General features: G+C 66.6%; 1 protein-coding gene and 1 pseudogene across 2 annotated transcripts; both read right to left on the reverse strand.

Moving 5' to 3' along the window:
* Nucleotides 1-313: 313 nt before the first annotated feature.
* On the reverse strand, nucleotides 314-11,402 carry B4GALNT4 (beta-1,4-N-acetyl-galactosaminyltransferase 4). 2 transcript variants are annotated; one of them, XM_059710679.1, is made up of 20 exons: nucleotides 10,989-11,402; nucleotides 8,414-8,517; nucleotides 8,124-8,219; nucleotides 7,955-8,050; nucleotides 7,782-7,872; nucleotides 7,598-7,698; nucleotides 7,338-7,405; nucleotides 7,067-7,145; nucleotides 6,041-6,107; nucleotides 5,467-5,601; nucleotides 5,284-5,393; nucleotides 5,089-5,189; nucleotides 4,714-4,811; nucleotides 3,725-4,628; nucleotides 1,861-2,171; nucleotides 1,595-1,748; nucleotides 1,420-1,492; nucleotides 1,176-1,329; nucleotides 908-1,034; nucleotides 314-734 (listed from the first exon to the last, which is right to left on the reverse strand). In XM_059710679.1, exons 1-20 carry the CDS (start codon nucleotides 11,137-11,139, stop codon nucleotides 704-706), a joined length of 3,051 nt encoding a protein of 1,016 aa, XP_059566662.1. In that variant the 5' UTR covers nucleotides 11,140-11,402; the 3' UTR covers nucleotides 314-703. The 2 variants fall into 2 exon arrangements, with proteins under 2 accessions (XP_059566662.1, XP_059566661.1); XM_059710678.1 differs by having other exon boundaries at nucleotides 314-744.
* A 7,997-nt stretch (nucleotides 11,403-19,399) lies between these two features.
* LOC132241843 (LYR motif-containing protein 1-like) lies at nucleotides 19,400-20,498 on the reverse strand (annotated as a pseudogene).
* Between the last annotated feature and the right edge of the window lie 2,391 nt (nucleotides 20,499-22,889).

The raw sequence follows: 22,889 nt of genomic DNA on the forward strand, positions 1-22,889 counted from the left end.
CGAACCCAGGACCCTTTGGTCCGCAGGCCGACGCTCTATCCACGGAGCCACACCAGCGAGGGCGCACTGATTTTTAGAGAGAGTGGAAGAGAGGATGTCCGAGGCCCTTCCCCTCCGGCCCCACCCAGAGGCTGCGAGGGAAAGGAGGCGAAGGGGACAGTGGTTGGAGGTGGAGGGAGGGGTCAGCGTGACCACTGCAGCTGCGGGTCAGAAAGGCCATCAGGAGCAGGGCCCGGGCCACCCACAGGCGCAGGGCTCTCGGCGTCGCCGAGGCCACCTGTCCTCCCAAGAGAGCCAGGCAGAGGACCAGTCAGAACTAAAAAAAATATTTCATTTCATTCTGAATAAAAAATGGAACAGACGGAAATCCTGAAAACAATGGCATCGCTACGGCAAAATTTCACAGAAATCATCGCACAGAGTGTGGGGATGAGGCGCCCGACCTGCTCGTGTCCAGGCAGCCCCCCTGGGGAGGGGCGCGAGGGGCTGCGGTCTGGGGGCGCCAGAGAGGGGCAGGCACGGGGGAGTGGGGCAGTGCCCTGTGGTGAGGCCCTGGGTCCCAGGAACCAGGCTCAGGACTGCAGCAGCGGCTGGGCGGGTGTCCTCCCTCAGGCTCCCTCCGCCTGGGAGCCCTTGTGGCCACGGCCACGGCCACGAGTGGCCCACATGCCCCGCCGGGAGTGGTAGTGGTGGTAGAAGTTCCTCAGGCGCAGCCGCTCCACCTCCAGCCCCGCCTGCAGGACCCTGGGTGGAGATGGGGGTCAGGGCTGTGCTGCGCGGCAGGACCCTGGGGTGGGGAGTGGTTTCGGCCGGGGTGGGCACAGGCTCTCTGCAGGCGCGCAGGCCCTGGGTGAGGGAGGAAGATGGGAGGAAGATGGGGGCCTGCCTCCACGAGGGTGGGGGTCACCTGTCCAGGAGCTCCCAGTCCTCGCCGCCCCACTGGTCCCGGAACTCCTCCGTGTTCATGCCTCCGACGCGGTCGAAGTCCGACTTGTAGATCCCGAAGAGGCCGAAGCCGTTCACCTCCCAGTACCCTGGGCGGGAGGGCGCCCTTCAGACATCAGGCCTGGGAGGCCCCCCCCAGACCTCAGAGGGCTCCCGGGTCACCCTTCCGTGCTGGGGGGTTGGGAGAGGCCCCCAGGTTTGAGCCCGGGATGGTGGGGCTCGGCCATTACCGTGCGGGTCGGCGGGCGCGCTCCCGCAGCCCAGGCGCATGACCACGGGGGCGAAGGCCAGCCTGCCCTCCACGCAGTGCTTGCGGATGGCGTCCAGGATGTTGGGGGGGAAGTGGATGTGCAGGTCGCAGAGGAACACGATGCTACTGGCGTCCTGGAGGCCGCGGGGGTCAGGGAGCTGCCCTGGGGAAAGGCCAGTCCTCCCCTGCCCCCCCCGCCCCCCCCCCCCCCCGCCTTCCCGCACCTCCACCGCGTCCACTCCGGCCTGCAGCCCCGCCGAGCGCTCGAAGTTCCCGGCTCGCCTCAGGTACTGGTACCTGGGGGCAGGGGGCGGGGGCAGGTGTGATTCCTGCGGCAGAAAACGCCACCTCCCCCGGAGGGGAGAGCCGTGTGGAGTGTGCGTGGGGTGGGTGCGTTACCGGGGCAGCCGCGCCGCGCGCAGGGCCCGCTCCACGTCCATGTCCTCGCTCTCGAAGTCTACCAGGACGACGCTGAAGCGCGAGTCCCCGGTGCGCGCGTGCAGCGCCGCCATGTCCGCCAGGAACTGGGCCACCCAGCGCGCCTGGTTCTTCACTGGGGGGCGAGGGGCCACCGAGCCAGCTGCACCCCCCGCCCTCGCGCGGTGCCCACCCTGACCAGTGGCGCTCCCGCCCCTTACCGCGAGGCCCCGGGAGCGCCGCCGCACCTGGCACGATGAAGTGGACCATCACGTCCTGGCGCCAGGCCAGGCGCAGCGGCCGGCAGAGCTCGGGGCGGCCGTCGGGGCGCGCGGAGGCGGAGGCGGAGGCGGAGGGGGCGGCGGCCGCGGGCTCCGGACTCGCCTCGTCCCAGTCCGCGTCCCCGGCGCGGGCGCCCGGCAGCCGCAGGAACACGTACTCGGACAGGCGCCGGCGGCCGCCCCCGCGCTCCTGCAGCTCCAGCTCCAGCAGGAAGCGGCTCCCGCGCGCCGAGTCCCGGCGCTTCTCCACGTTCACGATCCGCAGGAGCGCGTAGTGCCTGCAGGCGGGGCCGGGTCAGCCCCAGCTGCCCTCCGCGTTGCGCCCCACCACACCTCGCACCCCGGGGCAGTTCCCAGGAGGGGGCCCACACTGCCCCCCGCCCAGGGCAGCACAGGCGGTCTGTCCTCTCTTCTTTCCGACGCGCCCAGGACCCAGTGGCACCCACCACACACAGGACCGGTCCCTGTGTCTAACCGCGTCCTAGGACCGGAAGTGTCTCCAGCCCGAGGCCTCAGTACCCCCCACACTGCACCAGCCGAGGTCCCTTCCCACGGGGTCCTGGTCCTGAGGTGTCCTCATCCTCCCAGCTCCTCTGAGAAGCCGCCTTCGGCCTCCCTGGCCCCGGGGCAGGGCTGTCCTGGTCCAAGCCAGTGGGCCTGCCCCCAGCTGCCCTCAGTCCTTCCCCTTCGATCCTCCCTGCTGAGCCCCTTCCCTTTCCTTCCCTCCACTCTGCCCCTCTTTTAAAAATATATTTTTATTGATTTCAGGGAGGAAGGGAGAGGGAGAGAGAGGGAGCGAGAGGTAGAAACAGCAATGATGAGAATCATTGATCAGCTGCCTCTGCCTCCTGCACGTCTCCCACTGGGGAGGGAGCCCATAACCTGGCCTGTGCCCTGCCCTGGAATTGACCCAGGACCTCCTGGTTCCTAGGTTGGCACTGGGCACCCACTCTGCCCTCACACTCCCTGCCCCTGGCAGAGGCTCCTCTGGTCCCGGGAAAGCAGGGCCCTAACCTTCGGCCACGTCGGCCCTTTGCCGGCAGCGCCCCCACCCTGGGAGCTTGTGTGACTCCCCCTTCCACCCCTCCTATCTCCACCGCCATCTCCCTAAAAGCAGGGACGCTCTGCCCCAAACGCTCTGGGTCTGTCTGCACTCTCGTTCTTGGGGTCACAGCCATGACTCCTGTACTGAACAGACCCCCTTATGCCCGGGGGACCCCGAGCTGCTCTCAGGCTTAGAGCCGAGGGCAGGTGTGTCCTCTCCGCCACCTAGAATCGGATCTCCCCACCTCCAGAGTCCAGGCCGCCCATCACCGCCATGGTCACGGTCACAGCACGCCTGCCCGTCACGTCCCCCGGGGTCCCTTCCCGTCCACTCCCCTCCACGGCAGCAACACGTCCGTCTTCAACCCACACAGTCAAACCCCGTCCTGCGCAAAGCCTGGCCTCACAGGCCAGAGGAACGAGTCCCTGGGGGGCTTTCAGGGCCCAGCACCAGGCCCTGCCCTCAGCCTGGGCACAACCCTGAGAGCCCCCGTGCCTCCAGGAGGCCAAACCGGCCCGGCGCCTGGGTGAGACCCCAGAGGGCGCCGAGGCAGGAGCCCTGCGCCTTCCCTGGGGTGGGGGGAGGGGTCCCCTGTTGGAAGGCCCAGCAGGACTGCTCCAGAGGCGGGGCTGGGCACTGAGCTTGACCTTCGGGGTGTCTGCCTGGAGGAGGGGCCTGGGAGGCTCAGGGGGAGCTCTGGGTCCAGGTCCAGGGGAGGCCACCTCCAGACCAGCTCTGGGGAAGGTCCGGGGGCGCCAGGAGGCAGGGCTCCGCCGCCGCCCCTACCCGCTGTGGCGCGCGTTGAGCCGCTCCATGTACTGAGCCACCACGTCCACCGCCTCGGCCTCGGGCAGCTGCAGGTTCCCGGACACGTTGCAGCGCAGGTCGTTCCAGTCGGAGCGCAGCAGCTCGAAGTCCACGGCGCCCACGCTGAACGTGCGCTGCCAGTCGATGGCCTCCTCGCGCCAGCGGCCCGCCGGGCCCGCCGCCTCCTCGCTGTCCTCCGAGGCGGCCTCGTCCTCCTCCCCTTCCTCCTCCTCCTCCTCCTCCCCCCCAGGCAGCTGCGGCCGGGACGCCTGGGACACGCTCAGGAAGGAGGTGGCGGGCCGCGCCTCGGAGGATGCGTTCAGGTTCTCCGAGTTCTCCGTGGGGGCCCGGGGGCCCTCCCGGCTCCCAGGCGTGGCCGGCGCCCAGGCGGGGGGCTGGGGCTCTGGGGCCCGGGAGCCACCGGTCCTGTGGCCTCCAGGCCGGGGCGGGCGGGGGGGCGCCCGCAGCCGCACCCCGGGCAGGGGTCGGGGGTGCAGGAAGAGGCCAGGGAAAGGCGGCCAGAGCCCCCCGCCTGCGCGGAGCGGCGCCAGGGCCCGAGCGGGCGCCCGTGGGCCCGGCCGCACCCGCGTCACGTAGACCTTTGGCTGGGGCTGCGCGGCGGCGGTGGAGCGTGGGGGCGGGGGGCGGCCCAGGAGGAGGGGCCGCGGGGGTGCGGCGCGGGGCGCCCAGCTGAGCGCCCGGGAGCGCCTGGAGATGCGCTCCGGTTCCGCCCGGGGAGGCGTGGACGCGGCGGGGGTCGCTCGGGCCTCTGTGGGGGCCGCAGGGGTGGGGAGCCGGCGGCTGCTCTGCCTCGGGGCCCCCTCCGTGGGCTCCAGACTGTTGAGCAGCTCCCCCTCCTCCTCCTCCTCCTCCTCCAGGAAGTCTGCGGAGAGCGGGCTTCAGCCTGACACCCCACGGGGCGCCGGCGGGGCGGGGCGGGGCGCTGGGGGACGCGCACAGGGACTCACCGTCGGGGTTGAGGAAGAGGAAGGCGCGGCGCTGCACCTGCTCGTCCTCCTCCCCCGCCTCCTCCCGGTCCATCTTCATGTACTTGTAGAACCCGAACCTGAGGGGCGGTGAGGGCGGGCGAGGGGCAGTGAGGGGCAGGTGGGCAGGTGAGGGGCAGCGAGGGCGGGCGAGGGGCAGTGAGGGGCGGGCGAGGGGCAGGTGGGCGGGCGAGGGGCAGTGAGGGGCGGGCGAGGGGCAGTGAGGGGCAGGTGGGTGGGTGAGGGGCAGTGAGGGGCGGGCGAGGGGCAGGTGGGCGGGTGAGGGGCAGTGAGGGGCAGCGAGGGGCAGGTGTCAGAGGCTCGCAGAGGCCCCGCCCCCTTCCCGCCCCCACCCACCTCTCCAGGTACAGCGGCGACTCCCGGTAGAAGCACTTGTTGTCCGTCTCCATGTGCGTGAGGCGCGTGCGGTCGTTGGGGTACACGAAGGACAGGTACACCTGGGGCGCAGAGGGCGCAGGCGGCTGGAGGGGCCGGGCGTCCGGTCCGGGTGGGCAGGGCAGGGCCGGCCTCGGGCAGCCTGGGGGGACTTACAAACTGCAGGCCCTGGTATCTCGCGATGGGGAAGTCCTTGACCACATAGGTGGGCGCGTAGGCGCACGGCTCCAGCACGTCCTCCAGGCTCGAGGGTTCCAGGCGCGGCGCTGCGGGACAGGTGGTCAGCGCGCCACCCAGACGACCCCCCGCCCCGCTTCCCCCCCCACGGCCCCCGCTCACTGAGGAAGAAGGTGTCTCGGGGGTCTGGCCTCAGCATGTCGGCTCTGGGCTCCTCTGGCGGCAGGCGCCCCCCCACGTGGCTGGCTGGGGACTGGGGAACATGGGCCACGTGGTCCATCTTCAGGGAGGACTCATCTGGGGGCGGAGGGATGTGTGGGGTCCCCAGAACCCATCACCCCTCCCTGCCTAGAGGCCTCTCCAAAGAGCCCACCCACCAGGAGCCCCACCCCTCCCCAGAGAGCCCACCCACCAGGAGCCCCACCCCCTCCCCAAAGAGACCACCCACCAGGAGCCCCACCCCCTCCCCAGAGAGACCACCCTCCAGGAGCCCCACCCCCTCCCCAGAGAGACCACCCACCAGGAGCCCCACCCCCTCCCCAGAGAGACCACCCACCAGGAGCCCCACCCCCTCCCCAGAGAGACCACCCTCCAGGAGCCCCACCCCCTCCCCAGAGAGACCACCCTCCAGGAGCCCCACCCCCTCCCCAGAGAGACCACCCATCAGGAGCCCCACCCCCTCCCCAGAGAGACCACCCACCAGGAGCCTGCCGGCTCCCCAGAGGCCCACTCGCACCTGTGTACAGGGAGAGGTGAGCAGGGCCTATGACCTCAAACTTCAGGCCAGGCAGGAAGGCTCGCCACTGGGGGTGGAGAGGGTGGTCAGGGCCAGAGGGTGGCGGGGGGCGGGGAGCATGGCTTGGACAGCGAGGCATGGGGCTTCCCTGACAGGGCAGTGGGGAACTAGTGGGGGCCACCCCTTCAAGGGTGCAGGAAGCTCTGAGGTGGATGAGCCAGGAGTCCTGGGAAGGGGCAGGGAAGCTGCGGGTGACGCAGAAAGCTGGGGGCCTGGCACAGTTAAGGGCACCCATGCCCCATTCAAGCCCTTCCTGACCCCCAGAGTGCTCCCTCTCCTCTGGCTATGGTTCCCCCCACACACACCTGCAGCCACTGCTCTCCTGGGGGCCATGCTGGCCCCTTCTCTCCCCCCTCCTGGAGCTGCTCCTCAGTCTCCTTTGCAGACCCTGTCCCTCCCCACTCCTCTCAAGCTGGGGTTCCTGGGGGCTGTCCTGGGCCCTCTCCCCTTCCCAGCTCACTCTGGGCCCTGTCAACTACCTACCCCCCAGCTTCTGCAAGGTCACCCCAAACCTGTGTCTCAGCCAAGCTGAGCTTGGGTGACACCCACCACATACACCAGACACCTGCGACATCCCGGAGCTGGGGAGGGGGCGCCCTGGTCCACCAGGTCACGGGCCCACACTCAGGTCACATTCGGCCCGACTCAGGTCACGCTCAGCCAGCGTCCTGCCACTCTTTCATCCCCACCCCGGACCAGGGACCCATGGTCCCGCACAAGCCCCCACTTCTCTCCACACCGCGGCCTGCGGCCCCGGACCCTCCCCCCACTGGGTCTCCCTGTGAGCCTCTCATCTACGCACGGGCCACTTCCTCCAGGCAGCCTCCCAGCAGTGCTGCCTGCCTGGCCCCTAAGTGGCTGCCATGGCAACTAGACAGGAAGCTCCTGGGAGGTCCACAGGCATCTTCCCTTTGGTGGGGCGTGATGGTCGGAGGGGATACGGGGGGGGGGGGGGGGCGCACTCACACCCACTTCCACGTGGTCCGAGCCTCGGTCGTCCTGCTTGTGCAGCAGCTCAAAGTAGTACCTCCGGGAGGCCATGAGCCTGGGGACACGCGGAGTCAGGGGACGGGCCTGCCGCGCCCCAAGGACCCCAGGCAGATGGAGCCCGGGGGCGGGGCTCCGGGCCTGCTCCTTGGGGATGGCGGTCTGCAGGGCAGCCGGCTGCAGCGTGATGTCACCCAGGCCCTCACGCACACGCATGCACACGTGCGCACGCGCACTCCCAGCCACTCACCGCCTGGGCTTGGACGTCTGGGAGCTGAACTTGGTGAACTCTCCAGGCGCCGTCCACTCCGAGCCAGTCTGGGGGATGGAGGGGGTCACCCGGTCCATGGGAGCACCACCCCACCCCATCCCCACCCCGTCCCCACCCCGTCCCGCCCCACCCTGTCCCTAAGATGCTGGAGGAGACGGGACGAGGCCACAGGAAGCCCAGCGGAGAGAGGCAGGTGTGGATGGAGGGCAGGGCTGGGGCCAGGGCTGGAGTGGGGGTACCTTGCCCACAAAGGCCACCAGCTGGGCACCTGCCGGGCTCTCATTTGGGCTCAGCCAGAACTCAGAGTTGTCGTCGGAAGCCACAGAGAACTGGACGTCTCCTAGGGCACAGGCCGGGGCTCAGGAGCTGTGGGCCTTCGGGACGCCCCCCTCACACCCCGGCCCCCGGCCCCGCCTCCCGCACCATCTCTCGCCGGGTGGAGGAAGCCGAAGATCCGGAGTCCGTAGTTCTTCCACTTGGGGGACACGGCCAGCTTCTTCACGGTGGTGCGCGTCTGGGGGCAGCGACCTCTGACGTCAGTGCCCCCTCAACCCACCCGGGAGCCAGCTGTCCCCTGCACCCCCCCCCCAACTCACGTGAGGGAACAGCGGGAAGTGCAGGTTCCTCCTCAGATGGCCCACGGCGCCCCCGCACCAGTCCTCGAACACGTGCAGGTTCACCTGCCCTTTGTACTGGGGGGGAGGGCGTCTTACTTTCCACACCGCCCCCCAGCCTTCCCCCGACCAGGCAGGCTGCAGAGCTCACCTCCTCCCGCCAGGGGGGTGCTTGATGCGTGAGGTTCAGCGGGGGCGGCCCTCCAGCTCCCCCAGGAAACAGCGCGTTCAGGTCCTGGCTGTCGGGCTACAGGAGAGAAAGGGCAGAGGGTCGGAGCTGGGAAACGTCCCATAACCACACCCCTGCCCAGCCCGGCCCGGAGTGCAGCCCCACGCCCACGCGTGCCCACGTCCAGGCCGCACCCTCCACGCACACAGCCCACACGGTGGCCGCAGGGTCCCGTGTGCAGAGCACAGATGCGCGCCCCCGGCCCCGCTCACCGCCTGCTCCTCCTCGCGACTCTCGCTGGAGTCCTCTGCCCTCTGCGTGGACAGTGCAGCCCGGGCCCCCTGGCCGGCCGTCACACCGCTCAGCCTCTCACCGTCTGTGGGGGACACTCGGGGTGTGGCCAGGGCCCAGGCTTTCTCCGTGGCTACAGCCCTGCCGCTGGGTCAGGCACCCCATCCCACATGGCTGGGCCAGGGCAGGAAGGCCAGTGTCTCCTGCTGGGGCCCCTTCTCCCTGACGCTCCCCTGTCTACCATCCCCCCCCCACCTTCATTGGGACAAGTACTGGGTCCTCTCCCCACATCCCGCTGGGGGGGGGGGTGCTAGAGCCTCTGCCTGGCCTTCCCACCCCCTTGGCAGCTGAGGTGAGGGAGCAGTCAACCCCTTTGTGTGCACATGCTAGTGTGTATGTGCGCACACACCATCTGGCCATCCTCATCTGTGACTCCACCTCCAGGAAGGCCCCCAGGGCTGCCCCGTGCCCTCAGCACTTTTCCCTTGCGCTGGGATGTCTTGGGTCTGCCTCCTTCCAGAACGGAGCACTAGGGGTTGGCTAGTGCCAGAGCTGGTTGTCTGGAGGCTAAGCCACCCCAGCGGAGGCCATGCCACCTGCTGCCCCTGAGGCGGGGTCTGGGACCAAAGGAGGCCTGGCACCAGCCTGGGCAGCGGAGGGACAGGCACGCTGGGCTGGGCTGGCTGCTGGCGGGTGCGAGGCCAGGGAGGCCTGGGAGGGACACTGTCCCTGGGGACCGTGCCCAGGTGTGACTGGACGGCTCCAGTTTCACGATCCCGACCCCCCACGCCCGCCCCTCCTGGAGCACCTCCCGGGGACCCCGACCCAGGAGCCCCCACTGCTCCAGGGCCAAGCCTGGGCTTTCACATCCATGCCCGTCCCTCAGTCCAGACCCCCCTGGACTCCTGTGTGGACACAATCGTCTCGAGCCCCGTCTCTGGGGAAGGTGGCCGCCTGTGGTCTCCCGTCTGTGAGACCCTGTGGCACCTGCCCCCTGGTCCTCACCCCCGTCTCTATCCAGCCGCGAGGTGAGCCCCCAGGGCCTCCCAGCCAACCCCACAGCCTGGCCCGAGGCTCACTCCCGCCAAGCTGTCTGTGGGCCTTGGGGTGCAGCGGGGTCCCCTGCAGGGCTCAGCCCCAGCCCAGGTCCACACAGGCCCCCAGTGCACGGGCTACGGATCCCGGGGGAGTGACGGCCACAGACCCGTCAGGATGGGCCTGTCCAGCTGCTGCCCTGGAAGGTGCCGCACGAAGCTTAATCGTCCAGGACCCTGAACAGCTCCTGCCCACCCGGTTCCATGGTCTCAGAAGTGGGGTTCCCATGCCTCCACCCCTCCCTTCTGCTGAGCTAGACTCCCTGGCTGAGCAGGAAGCTGGTTGGGGAGGACTGTGGTTGCTCAGAAAACCACGCAGGTGGCTCAGGCAGGGGCTGGTTTTGCTCTGTGTCACGCTCGGGGGTCCTGCCTCAGGTGCTGCTAGTTGGGGCGTCCCCGGGTCACGCTCCGGGGTCCTGCCTCAGGTGCTGCCAGCTGGAGGGGTGGTGGTGGCTCTTTTAGGGGCTGAGCGGCGCTGGAGGCCTCGAGCGCCTGGATCTGTGAGGCCAGGTGTTGGGGACACCACAGGAGGGCAGGGGGGCCTCAGCAAGTGGGGGTGCGAATGAGGCTGAGGCAGGTGGGGGTGCGAATGAGGCCTCAGCAAGTGGGGGTGCGAATGAGGCTGAACGGGGAGGTTTGGCCCGGGTGGAGGGGCCCCCGATGTGGTGAGTCAAAGTCACTCTTCTAAGTCCTTGGGAGGGAAGACAGTCACCCCGGCTCAGCCTCAGGCCGCCTCACTGCCTTGAGGAGGGCCGGCAGCCTGCTGCATGCTTCCTGACTCGAGGTGCTCCCTCCCCTCCATCCTCCTGGGGGCTCCAGGTATCCTGTCCCCCCTCCTCATCGCCCTCCGGGTTCTCCTGCTGTTGGAATGCTGTTCCCCGATGTGTCAAAGGTCACCTCCTCCAAGAGGCCCCCAGGATTCCCCTGGCTCTTCCCCGCTGGAGTGTGAGTGCCGGGAGCCAGGGCGAGTTCGCCCAAGGCCGATCCCCAACGCAGCCCAGATCCCAGGTCACCGGGCACCCCCTCTAGGGAGCCTTCCAACTGACGGGTCAGCTCGCCCCAACCTTCCCCAGGCCCCCCTCCCCCCCACGCCCCGCAGGTGGGAAAGAGAGGCTCCGCTATGGACGGGCAAGTGGCGGAAGCAGCAGCCGCTCGGCTCCTGGAGGTCCCAGGGCAGGGCCTGCGGGGACCCCCCCGGGAGCCCCGTAGCCCTGTCACCCTGGCTCCAGGCCAGACCCCAGTCCGCCTAGTTCAGGGGCGCTCCCGGGAGGGTCGGCTCCTCGCTGATGACGTCACCGGCGTCCGGGACCGGCCGCGCCCCCCGCCCCGATGTCGCGAGCTGGGAGCGGCGGAGGGCAGACGGGTCTGCAGGCGGGTTGGCCCGCGCCGGGCGCCGGGCGCGGTGGGAGGACCGGGACCGCGCCGCTCGGGCCCCCCCCCGCCCCGGCCGCGCCGCCCGTACCTCGCCCGGAGCCCAGCCGCTGGCGCGGCGCGCGGCCGGGGCGGCCCAGGCTCAGGCGGCCGTAGGTGAGCCACGCGGCGCAGGTGAGCAGCAGCAGCAGCAGCAGCAGCTTGACCTGCTTGCGGAGCTTCTTCACCGGGAACCACGGCATCGCGGCCCGCCCGCCCGCCCGCCCGCGCTCAGCGGCGCCGCTGCGGTGCCGGTCCCCCGCGCTCCCCGCGCCGCGCCCTCCGGCCCCGCATGGCCCTTTGTCCGCCGCCGCGGCCCCCGGCTGCGGCCGCGAACCCGGGGCGGCCCTTGGCCGCGGGCCCGGGGTGGGCGGCGGAGCGGCTCCGGCGGCGCCCCCGCGCGCCGCTCGGGCTCCACGCTCCCGGGGCCGCGGCGGGACCGAGCGGCATCCACGCTGCCAGGCTGCCCCCCGAGACGCGGCCCGGCCTGCGCGCGGCGCCAGCCAATCGGGTCCCGGCGGCGCGCGGGAAGCCAATCGGGCGCGGGAGGCGGGCCGCCGTGCTGGGCTGTGCCGGGCGCCGGTCGCCACGCAACGCGCGCGCATCCACCTGGGCTCGCGGGCCGCGCGGCGCGGGGGCGCGGGGATCCGGGACGCGGAGGGAGGGGAGCGGGGCGCGGGGCTGGGGGAGGGGGCGCTGGGCGGCGCGGAGGCCCTGGGGTTGGAGGGACGGGTCAGAGCTGCAGGGGCGGGGATGGGGGGGGCGGGGGTGGGAGGGGCGGAGGACGGCGCGGGACCGGGAAACACGGGTCCGGGGAGAGCTGGGGCAGGTGGTGCGGGGCTCCGGCGCAGGGGACCGAGACCCGGACGCTCAGGATGGGAGAGGACAGGCGCGGACACAGCGGGGCCGGAGGGTGGGAGAAGTGGAGGTGACGGGACAGGCACGGACACAGCGGGGCCGGAGGATGAGAGAAGTGGAGGTGACGGGACAGGCGCGGACACAGCGGGGCCGGAGGGTGGGAGAAGTGGAGGTGACGGGACAGGCGCGGACACAGCGGGGCCGGAGGATGGGAGAAGTGGAGGTGACGGGACCGGCGGGAACGCAGGGCGGGCACCAGGGTGCGTAGGGATGGAGTCCGTGGGAGGTGCAGGCTGTGGGTGGGGGCGGCAGGAGCGCACCGGGGACAGGGGGAGGGGAGGGGAGGGCACGGGGCTTGGTGGATGCAGGGGAGGCGGGGGATGTGGGACAGCCTGGTCTTGGAGTTGGAGCAGCCCCTTTGCAAACAGCCGACCAGAAGGAGTGGGTCTCAAGGTGAAGGGAGAGAGGAAGGGGGACTGAGAAGGCTGGGCTGGGTCAGCCATGAGGATGGTGGGGGCTGGGTGCGCAGGGCCAACAGCTGGTGGAGGGGGGCTGAGGGGCGTCTCAGCACAGGCTTCACCCTGAGAAGGATGAGGAGCCACCAAGGGATCCGACGTGGGGGCCAGGTGGGCAGGGCAGTGCGTGGAGGTGGAAGGAGAGGCCCAGGCAGGAGGGGCAGGACCCACGGGAAGGAGCGGCAGGGGCACAGCTGGCTCCTCCCCCGCTGGCTGAGTGGCAGGGTCCCGGGCGTGGCTCCGGCCCAGCTGGTGGAGTGTGGGTGCGCATGCACGTGGCCGCGCCTGCTCCGCCAGCCCTCTGCCCAGCTCCAGCCCCTCTGCTCCCCTCCAGCCGCCTGGCCCTGACTTCCCTTGCTCCGTACATTCGAGGGGTCGAGCAACTCTGTGACGCCCTGCGGGTCAGGAACCGAGGGCCCAACAGGACAGCTTCCCTCTGGGCCACAGTGTCACAGCCCAGGTGGGGAGACATGCATGGCTGGGGGGGGGGGGGGGGTCACAGACGCTGGGAAAGCAAGGACCTCGCCCCCAGGTGGCCCTCCCGCCCCTGGCACGTCTCTAGCCAGGTGGTCGGACCCCTGACCTTCCACACCCCTGTCATGCAGTTTAACGCCCCGCCGTTTCCTCCTAAAGATAGCATGGAGGGCTCAGTGCTGTTTCAGCTCCAGGCCCAGGAAAGCAGCAAAACCTTTCAGCCAGATGACCCTGTGGCAGCCTCAGGACCAGCCAGCCGCACTGACTAATGACCCCCTGGCCTGGCCCCGACCAGCTAGTCGGGGAGACGCCAGCCCTGAGCGAGCAGCCGGAGGGCTGGTGAGCATTCCACGGGCCTCCCTTACGACGGCCTCCTGAGAGCAAGAGCGAGAAAGAAAAATGCCCTCCAGGCAAAGGACCCAGCGCCCTCCCCCAGGGAGCAGCGGGCAGCGGCAGCTCACCCCGGCTCACCCCCGGCCCTGTCTCCCAGGCCCCCTCTCCTCTGACTCCCCAGCGAGGCTGGGGCCCCGCCTGGGCTCTCCTGTGGCGTCTTCTGTGCTGAGCCCTTCCTTGTTACACTGTCCCGAGTGTTTTCGCTGCGGACAAAACATCCTTGTTTGCTTTGCTGCTCTGTCTCTCTTTCTCTTTTTAAAAATATATTTTTATTGATTTCAGAGAAGAAGGGAGAGGGAGAGAGAGGCGGAAACACCATGGACCAGCTGCCTCCTGCACGCCTCCTATCGGGGATGGAGCCCGCAACCCAGGCATGTGCCCCGACTGGGAGTGAAACTGCAACCTCCTGGGTCATAGGTCGACGCTCAACCACTGAGCCACACCGGCCGGGCGGGACTTGTTTTTTGCTTGGTGCGCAGGTGGGGTTGGGGTTAAGCCACCCAGTGATGGAGGCTGCAGATGCTGGTGACATCGCTCCCACAGTGTCAGCAAACCCACAACCAATGGTTCAGACCGAGGTCAAGCTGGGGTCACAGACTGAGCTGTGGAGAGGCCGGGCCCAGCGCCTCTAGTGGTTGCCACTGAACCCCCAGACCTAGTCCTCTCCTCGGAGCCCAGGCTGTCCTGGTGGGGGGCAGACTCCTGGCTTTAGGCAGCCGGGTGCAGGCGGTCTCCGCTTCCGGGCAGCGGGGTCCATGCCCAGGGACAACAGCCAGGACCCTACCCGCCAGGCTGGTGAGACGGCACGGCCTAAGGCGGCAGGTTCAGCCCAGCTTCCCGGGGGTCACAGGACGACAGACAGCCTGAGGGTCCGCGGGCTGTGTGGGGAGCACCTCTGGCTGTGTTCGGGTTATTGTCACTCTCAGGCCCTCAGAAAGGAAGCTAAGGGTCATCAGAGGTGTGGCCTGCACCCCCTCTGACCCATGATCTGAGGCAGGATCCCTGGAGCATGGCCGAGGTCACACTCCGTGTCCCCTCCCCCTGCAAGTGGACGGATGGCGCATGTGTGGGACACCATGAGCAGGCGTGGTCCCTGCCCATCAGCCTGCCGCCCTGCGACAGAGTGGCCCAGTCTGTGACAATCTGAGTTCAGCTGAGGGTCAGATATTGAGGAGGCTGTCGGCTGTGGGTTCCACGTGTCCTTGCTGAACGGCCAGACCTCAGGGACAACAGTCCGAGGCTGGACAGCTCAGCCCCTGCGGGGAGGCCAGCCACTCACTCAGCGGGATGCAGGCCCTGCCACTGCCCCGCCTCCAGCACTAGCCTCTGACCACTTACCTCTGGTGCCTCCCCTGCGGCAGCGAACAGCCCTGCTCACCCCAGGGCCTTTGCACAGCCCTCCCTCTGCCTGTTCACCCCAGGGCCTTTGCACAGCCCTCTCCTCTGCCTGTTCACCCCAGGGCCTTTGCACAGCCCTCTCCTCTGCCTGCTCACCCCAGGGCCTTTGCACAGCCCTCTCCTCTGCCTGCTCACCCCAGGGCCTTTGCACAGCCCTCTCTGCCAGGTCCCTAGGGCTGGGCTTGTACCCACCTCTCTTCCTGGGAGGCTCCTTGGGGGCCCCTCCCCTCAGCACAGCTCACATAGCACATGCCCTGGTCCCCCTCCTCACAGATTCTGAAATTCTCGGTCTCTCCGTCTGTTTGCCTTTTCCCTGCTGCTCTCTAAGCTCCACGAGGGCGGCCTGGGCCTTCTTGCCGCTTCCCCAACCTCCTCTTCCTGGGTGGGTGGGCTTGGGGAGCGGCCCAAACTGCCCTGCGCCCCAGCTCCTCTGCACCCCGCTCTGCTCTTCCTTGGCGGTTTAACAAGTGGGGCGCGCCCTTGGGGGTGTCCTGCAGCGCCGGGATGGGGTCTTTTGGGGGGCGTCCTGCAGCGCTGGGATGGGGTCTTTTGGGGGGCGTCCTGCAGCGCTGGGATGGGGTCTTTGGAGGGGCGTCCTGCAGTGTTGGGTGGGGCGTCCTTGGGGTTGACCTGCAGCGCTGAAGAGACCCAGGGAAACCCAGCAAACCCTTCCTGGGGACGCTGGCCCTGAGCCCCTGACCCCGCAGACGGCGCCCGCCAGCCACCGGCTCCTCCCACCATCCCGGTGGGTCCTCTCCGGGTGCCTGGGCCAATCTAACAGGTTAAAACAAGACTCCTCGCCAGGCCGTGGCCTCCATCCCCACTAGGGGGCGTGCAGGAGGCAGCCATCCATGATTCTCATCATTGATGTTTCTATCTCCCCTTTCCTTTCTGAAATCAATGAAAACATACACAACGCCCCCCCAAAAAATAAAACACGAGAGCCTCATGTGGGTCCCCCCAGGCTAAAACGTGTCCAATTTGGGCTTCAGTCTCATCAGAAATGCGATGGAGGCTGGTCAGGCCAGAATTCGGATGGAGTTAGAATTGAGGTCTTGTAGGGCCCTGGCCCCGCCCTGACTTGGGATGGGGGGGGGGGTGCCGGGGCGACTGGTAACAGCTCCTCTGGGGGACCCCACTCCTCGCCCTCTTCTCTGCGCCACGCAACCCTGCGCTCGCAGTTTGCCAGGCGGCCACCAGGGGGCGGCGCAGGACCACGCGAGGCCGGAGGATCCGCGCGAGGCCGCCGGGCCCTCCCCTGAGTGGGCGGCGCCGGCCCGGGGTGGGGGTCTGCGCCCGCGGGGCCGGGCGGTCGGGCGGTCGGGCGGCCCCTTTCCGGGCGCCTCCAGGAGGCCGAGCGGCCGGTGCTCGCCACCAGACCCTGCGCGCGGGCCGCGGGCGGGGGAGGCGTCAGGAGGTCCCGGGAGCCTCGCGTGCCTGCAGCCCGGGACCCCCCACACCCCACACCCCACACCCCAGGTCACAGGAAAGGGCGGAGCATCGAAGGGGGCGCGGGGGGGCGGGGGTTGGGGTCCGCGCACGGGCTCGCAGGGGAGGGCGGGCAGGACCGCCCGCGGGAACTGGGGGCCGGGCGTGAGGCAGGGCCAGGACGGGCGCGGGAACTGGGAGCTGGACCGGGAAACTGGGGGTTGCGGGCGGGGCGCGGGGGGCGGGGCGCGGTGGTCACCTCCCAGGCTCCGCCTTTCGGGGGAGAAGTTTTCGGTTTCCCCGAAGTCACGTGCGCGGGCGAGGCGGCCTGTTGTTGCTAGAAGCTCGGTGGGTAGAGGGGGGGCCCCCCCGGGATGGGGCTCAGGGCCCGGAGGTGGCCCTGCGGCTGGGAGAGCGAGACCCAGACGCGGGGGGGATGCGCTCGCTCTGCACCTGGACCCGCGGAGAGAGGGGGCGGCGGCAGGAGCACGGGCCATGGGACCCCAGCAGCGTCGGGGTGCCGCTCAGAAGCGCCGCCACAGGGCGCCCCAGACGGTCCTCAGGTCCGAGCCCGGGGGGGCTGCGCCCCAACGTCCACAGGGAGGCGCCTTCCGGGAATTGGGCTGCACCTTGGCCCCGGCCCTGCTCCGGGAAGTGATAGAGCCGCCGAATTCATCTGCAAAACGAACACATTGATTCCAAGTCCGGGGGTGCCCGTACCTGCGGGGACGGAGGGCTCGGTCTTTCCAAGTTCCGTTTTTCAGGCCGTGCGCGTGCGCGCGCCCTCTGATCCCGGGCAAAGTGAGGACAAGGCACCCGGAGGCCAGCACACCGGGCACCGCCAGGCCGCCCGCCGAGAGCCCAGGCCTCGGCTCAGTGCCCGACGACCAAGAACAAGAGCTGGATCGTGGGACCTGCAGGGCTCTCGGCCCCCGGCCCCTCCCCGGGCTAGGCCTGGCCCCCCACCTGCTGAGACCGGCTTTGGGTGCGGGTGGGCTGGCCTTCTCAGTCACCCCTAGTGTGACTCAACTCTGCCTTGGGCATTGGACACGGCCACAGGCAGCCCGGCCCACCCACCTGGACCGAGTGTCTGCTAATAAGTTTCTGACTCAGACCCATCGGAAGTGGGAATTGGGGTCGGGGTGGGGGGTCCCTAGGCAGGGCCAGCTGGAGAGGAGGAGCCAGGACACTCCCAGGCCAAACTTCCCTGCCCCCTTCCAGACTGTCCTTTAAAAAACACACAAAACACTTTTATTGATTCCAGAGAGGAGGGAAGAGGGAGAGGGAGAGAGAAACATCAATGAGGAGAGAGAATCTTGGATCCGCTGCCTCCTGCACGCCCCCCTCCTGTGGATCCAACCCACAACCCTGGCCTGTGCCCAGACCGGGAATCGAATTGTGACCTCCTGGTTCATAGGTCCACCCTCAACCACTGAGCAGCACCAGCCGGGCCAGACTGTCCTTCTGAGGACTTCTTTCTGGTGACGAGCCCAGGAGATGGGGACGGTGTAATTGCCACCATGTCTGCCCTGGGAAGGCCACTGTCCCCTGACCCAGGGCTGAGTCCTGAGCGGCAGGCGCCCCTGGGGCTGCAGGGGGTGAGCTCAGACCTCCCGCTCCTCAAAGAGCCTCCCCTGTAGGATCAGCACGGGCCTTGCACCCCAAAAGCCCCCACCCCCACCCCAGCCGGTGTTCTCTTCCCCAAGGAGACCCCATGCTGACTGGACACGAGGATGTCCCCCCCCCCCAACCTCCCCACCCTCAGGAGCCTCACCCACCAGGAGGGTCGGCCTCCCCACAGCAGCCTGTGGGTGTCCAGGCTCGCGGGTGGGGGGGCAGCTTTTCACCCCCTGACGTGGACAAGAACAGCGCTCAGCACACACTCCCTGCTGGTTCCTGCCCCACAGAGCCCAGCAGCCGCACAGTCACACTCCAGGTCAGTGGTTCTCAACCTTCTGGCCCTTTAAATACAGTTCCTCATGTTGTGACCCAACCATACAATTTTTTCGTTGCTACTTCATAACTGTCATGTTGCTACCGTTATGAATCCTCATGTAAATATCTGATATGCAGGATGGTCTCAGGCCACCCCTGTGAAAGGGTCGTTTGACCGCCAAAGGGGTCGTGACCCACAGGTTGAGAACCACTGCTCCAGGTGGAAGCAGCTGGGAGCTGGGAGAGGGGCCGCTCACACACCCCTGGGCAGCAGGCCTTCCCCACGCCAGTGTCCGGGGCGTCACCACCCACAGCTCGAGCTCCGGTGGCCGATGGTCAGGAGCCAAGGCCCTTCCCCGCTCTGGGGGCTCCTTGAGGGAGGCGCCGAGTTGAGGGTGGAAGGGAGACGCGTGGATTTGGGAGTGAGAGCGAGAGCTGCGGTCAGTGCTCACAGCAGACAGGGCGCGTCTTCCACCAAAGGCTCCCCAAGAGGCGGAAAGGGCCCAGCCCCTCCACTGCCGGCTGCTCCCCTAAACCCAAACACTGATTGGAAAAGGGCGTGACCCCACATGCATCACAGCATCACTCACAACAGCCAAGACCAGAGGCACCCGGGCACCAGCAGCGGAGGGAGGACGCAGTGGCGCGGCCGAGACGGGCTGAGGACTTGCCACGAAGAGGCGTGGGGTCTGCCGTTGGGACGTGGGAGCACCCAGAGGGGACTTGCCGTGTGAAACGCTCAGACAAAGAAAGACAAACACCAGAGGGTCCCACTCACCTGTGGGATCCAAAGGACAAACTGAGCACAACAAGCGGACCTGGGCGACAGAACGTTCTGACAGTTGGGGGGTGTGAATGTCCCCCCACATCCCGTGTGGTTCAGGATTCAGGATCTGGAGGAGGGGCCGCACACAAATGAAAGAGACGCGACAAGAAATAATAATGTGGAAATATTGGGGGCCAGGCGGGCAAGCCCAATGCAAGAGAAAGGACTTCCACGCCTCGCCAGCCTTTTATTCAACGTTGGATACACATCTAGCTCTTAGGCAGGCAATTCCGGTAGCAGACAGACTATCTTAAAGGCCAGTAAATATTAGAGGGATTTACTCTGAGACTATTTGGTCAGGAAATAGCTTGAGCCCCCATTGTCTGGACTAGACAATTGGTGCATAACTCTGGCCCTTGCCATGGGTTCAAGGTTCACCAGCATCCCGGAACCCTTGTTTGCACCTCTCTGCTAATGAAGACTATGGGTGGCATCCTGCATCTCCCCCCGTTTGTTTTCCTTAGTAATTCTTGAAAGGCTCGAGTCCTTTTAAGACTCTTCATTCTGCATCTGCAGACTGGAAATAAACATGAGAACAAAAATGAGACAAGCAACAGTGGTTATGCTGAGAGGCAAATGGCATGTCCTTTTTATTTATTTTTTATTATTTTTTTAAACAATTTTTTATTTTTAGAGAGAGGAAGGGAGTGGGAGAGAATGAAACATCAATGCGAGAGCAAAAACGGGATCGAGCCCGCAACCCAGACATGGCCCTGCCTGGTATCGGCAACGTTTGGGTGTACAGGGCAACACCCAATCCAGTCACACCGGCCAGTGGGCAAAGCCCACCTGTAAGCAAATCTATAATTTAAACAGAAAGCCTACACTATTCCGAGGGGGGTAGATAGTTTGCAAGCAGCCATGAGAAACCCAGACACTGGGTGGTTTCTCAGTGTCGGCCGACAGGCCAGGCGAGGACTTGCCTCGAGCAGCTTTGCCGTTCTCCATCTTCCTCCCTCGGGGAGGCCGTGAGGTCTGCGACCGCCAGGATGAGTATCATCCCCGCGGACAGCAAGGCCCCAACACACTGTGAGCACACGTCATGAGGGCTGTACCAATATTTGGGAGGCTTTAAAGAAGATACTTGAATTTTTGCCCCAGTCAAGGAGAAAGGTTTTGCTGTCTGGTTTACATTGAAGACCTCGTTGGCTCATCGTCCGAGAAATAAACTTTCCCTGGATTAGGAAACCTCATCGTGAGACTTGAGATAAACTGGTTTGGAAAGCCTCCTCAGTTTCTCCTGGCTTCCAAGTCCCCGGCCTCGTCGTGAGGTCAGGCCCATTGGAGGCAGACGAACTGGCCTTGGATACGGGATCTGGTCGTGCCGTCCGATTTCGATCCTAGCTGTGCACTCATCTAGGCACTGCTCAATCTGGTCTGTGTCGGTGAGATTTTTGTTTTTCCGGAACAGCGTCCTGGCTTCCTGGCGGATGGATGTACGGCTTTTCTCTCGCCGTGTCTTCCACCTGCCCTGACGCTGCCTGCCACTGCCTCGCAAGCCTGAAGATTCGGCGGTGCAGGCCAAGCACTTCTTGTCCTGTGGCTGTGGACATCCTGGGAGCCGCGCCGGTCAGGCCTCCCCGACCCTGGGAAGCACCGAGCGCCCTGCGCACTGCGAGGAGGCAGCACGGGAGCCCACAGAGCGCGGAGCAGGCCTCGGCAGGCCCTGTGGCCGGGTGGCACCACAGCGGACCTCCGGCAGAGCGGACCCAGGACTGCGGGCGTCCGAGCCCCTGGAATCGCACACTCTCATGTCCTTTTTATTTTATTTTTTAAAATATATTTTATTGATTTTTTACAGAGAGGAAGGGAGAGGGATAGAGAGTTAGAAACATCGGTCAGCTGCCTCCTGCACACTCCCTACTGGGGATGTGCCTGCAACCAAGGTACATGGCCTTGACCGGCATCGAACCTGGGACTCTTCAGTCCCCAGGCCGATGCTCTATCCAGTGAGCCAAACTGGCCAGGGCTCTCATGTCCTTTTTAAATTGCTGCCAGGTATCCAAGGAGTCAGTCTGTAGTGGCTTCCTGCAAAGGGGGCTGGGGTGGGGGGCGGGGGGGTGCTGAAGCGGGGGAGGGGGCTCAAAGGCAGGAACTGGCATGACAAGTGGTCCCGGGATGCCAGGCCCGCTCAGGGGGTGCAGCTGAGGACACGGTCCCCCTCCGGATGCCGTCAGATGGACACCAGGGTCATCAGCGTGAGCACCTGGTGAGCTCGTCTAGCCACTGGCTTGTGCACCTGACACTCATGTTCCATGTCCGTCAGCCGCCATTGACGAATTAGAAACTGTCGACATCAAAGAATCCTCCCCGACCAGGAGCCCAGTCTCAAGGAAATGGGACTAACATTCTTAAGTTTAAGTTCAGGACGAGACAGGAAACGGGGAGGGGGGGGGGGCGGGGGGGGGGGGGGAGCATGATTCACTGGGGACCTGCCCAGACGGGCCGGCCTGGGCGGTCTGCTGGTTCCCGGCAGTCAGGAGGGATCCAGGGCTCCTGGGGGGCGGGCCATGTTCCCGGCACCCGGTCTGAGCAAATAGTGGGTCCACATCCCTGCCCTGGGCGCTGGACTCTCCGTCGTTTCACAACCACATTCCCTGTGGCTCAGACCACGTTCCACTTGCCGAGTCCAGAAAACTCGCCAGACAGCTCCGCCTGACAGAGAGGCCTGGAGCCCTTTACCCTCAGCTCCCCGGCCCCCGGGGCTGGCGCCATGTGGGGGCTCAGCCCACCTGGTGCCCAGGTGACCGAGTAGATTCTGACTCTTTACCACGTTGGCCTCGAGCTGCCTCCTCGAGCTGCCTCCTTCGGCGCCCTAACCATCACCAGGTCCCCAGCGTTGCCATGAGTGGGGTCTCTGTACTCCTCAGACCCTCAGGCAAAGGCCCGGGCTCCCCAGCACCGGGGCGGGGCTTGGGGGGCACAGGGGAAGGGGAGGCAGAACAAGCTGCGCTGGTCCCTTCAGAGGACACAGCTCAGGCTGGTGCCCCGTAACTCCGGGGGGGCCGGGGGGCCCGACTGCCCTGGGCCTGGGCCCAGGCTGATGGCTGTGGCGAGGAAGACGCCTGCCCAGTGGATGGGCAGAGTTTGGCTGCAGGGAGGTGTGTGTGCGGCCCCCCTTCCCCAGCTCTCCAGGGCCTTGATGGTCACTGTCATCCTCTCCCTCCCAGACCAGAGAGGCCAGAGGGGATGGAGACGAAAGGAACAGTGGCTATGATGAGGGTTCGAGCCAGTGACAGGCAAGTCCAACAGGATGTAGAGAAGAGATCGATGTTAGAGAGTAGATGGAAAGTTGTGCTGATGAGGGTGGGCATAAAAGTAGGTCCAGGGTTCGTAAATAGAGAGCGACACTAGAGGATTTCCCCTTCAGACAGTAGAATTGATGACTCCCTCTTCATTCCATGTCCATTTCACCTGAAAATATGAAAAAACTGAGCAAAATTGGAGGGACCCTTGCCAGGTAAGAGCCTGTGAGGAATGATGGGTCATCCGGTCCTGGATGGTCTCGTCGAATCTTCTTCGGGGATGGTGGGAGGCACTTGGTGAGCCTGAGAGAGGTAGGTATTGCAGTGAAAGTGGGAGGAAATGTTAGAATGCGCTGTTATCCAAGGGAAAAGAGAAAGGGACGGAGCAGTGGAAGCCAGGGACCTGGATATGAGGCTGGAGAAAAGGCGGGGGAGGGAGGGAGCAGGTCGCACAGCCTGTTCCCAGGCCTCTAGCCGCTTGGATTCTAAAGTTGCCGAATTTTTCCTAATCCTTTGGGAAGGGTGGAGGAGGATGGGGCGAGAAGGTGCTGGGGTCAGAGCAGTTTTCAGTTCAGAGGAGGAGACAGTCGTGGAGGAGATAAGGCGTTCACAGCGAAGACTGAGGTAGGCGACTGTGGTCTGGAACAACTGGGCCCCATAAGGGGACGCACGGCAGTGGAGGATCGGCCTCCCTGTGAAGGGAGGGGGCCAGGAGTGGGAGGAGCAAGGAGGCTGGAGGGCCCTGAGTGAGCCACAGAGTGGCCGCTAGGATGGTGAGGATGTCTCGTCCTAACAGGGGCACGGGGCATGAAGGCATAGCTAAGAACGAGTGGGTTATAGGGCTATCCTCAAGGAAGCAGGGAAGGGGTCCGGTGGCCAGT

Source organism: Myotis daubentonii, chromosome 9, assembly GCF_963259705.1.
Source record: "Myotis daubentonii chromosome 9, mMyoDau2.1, whole genome shotgun sequence".
Classification (NCBI taxonomy): domain Eukaryota; kingdom Metazoa; phylum Chordata; class Mammalia; order Chiroptera; family Vespertilionidae; genus Myotis; species Myotis daubentonii.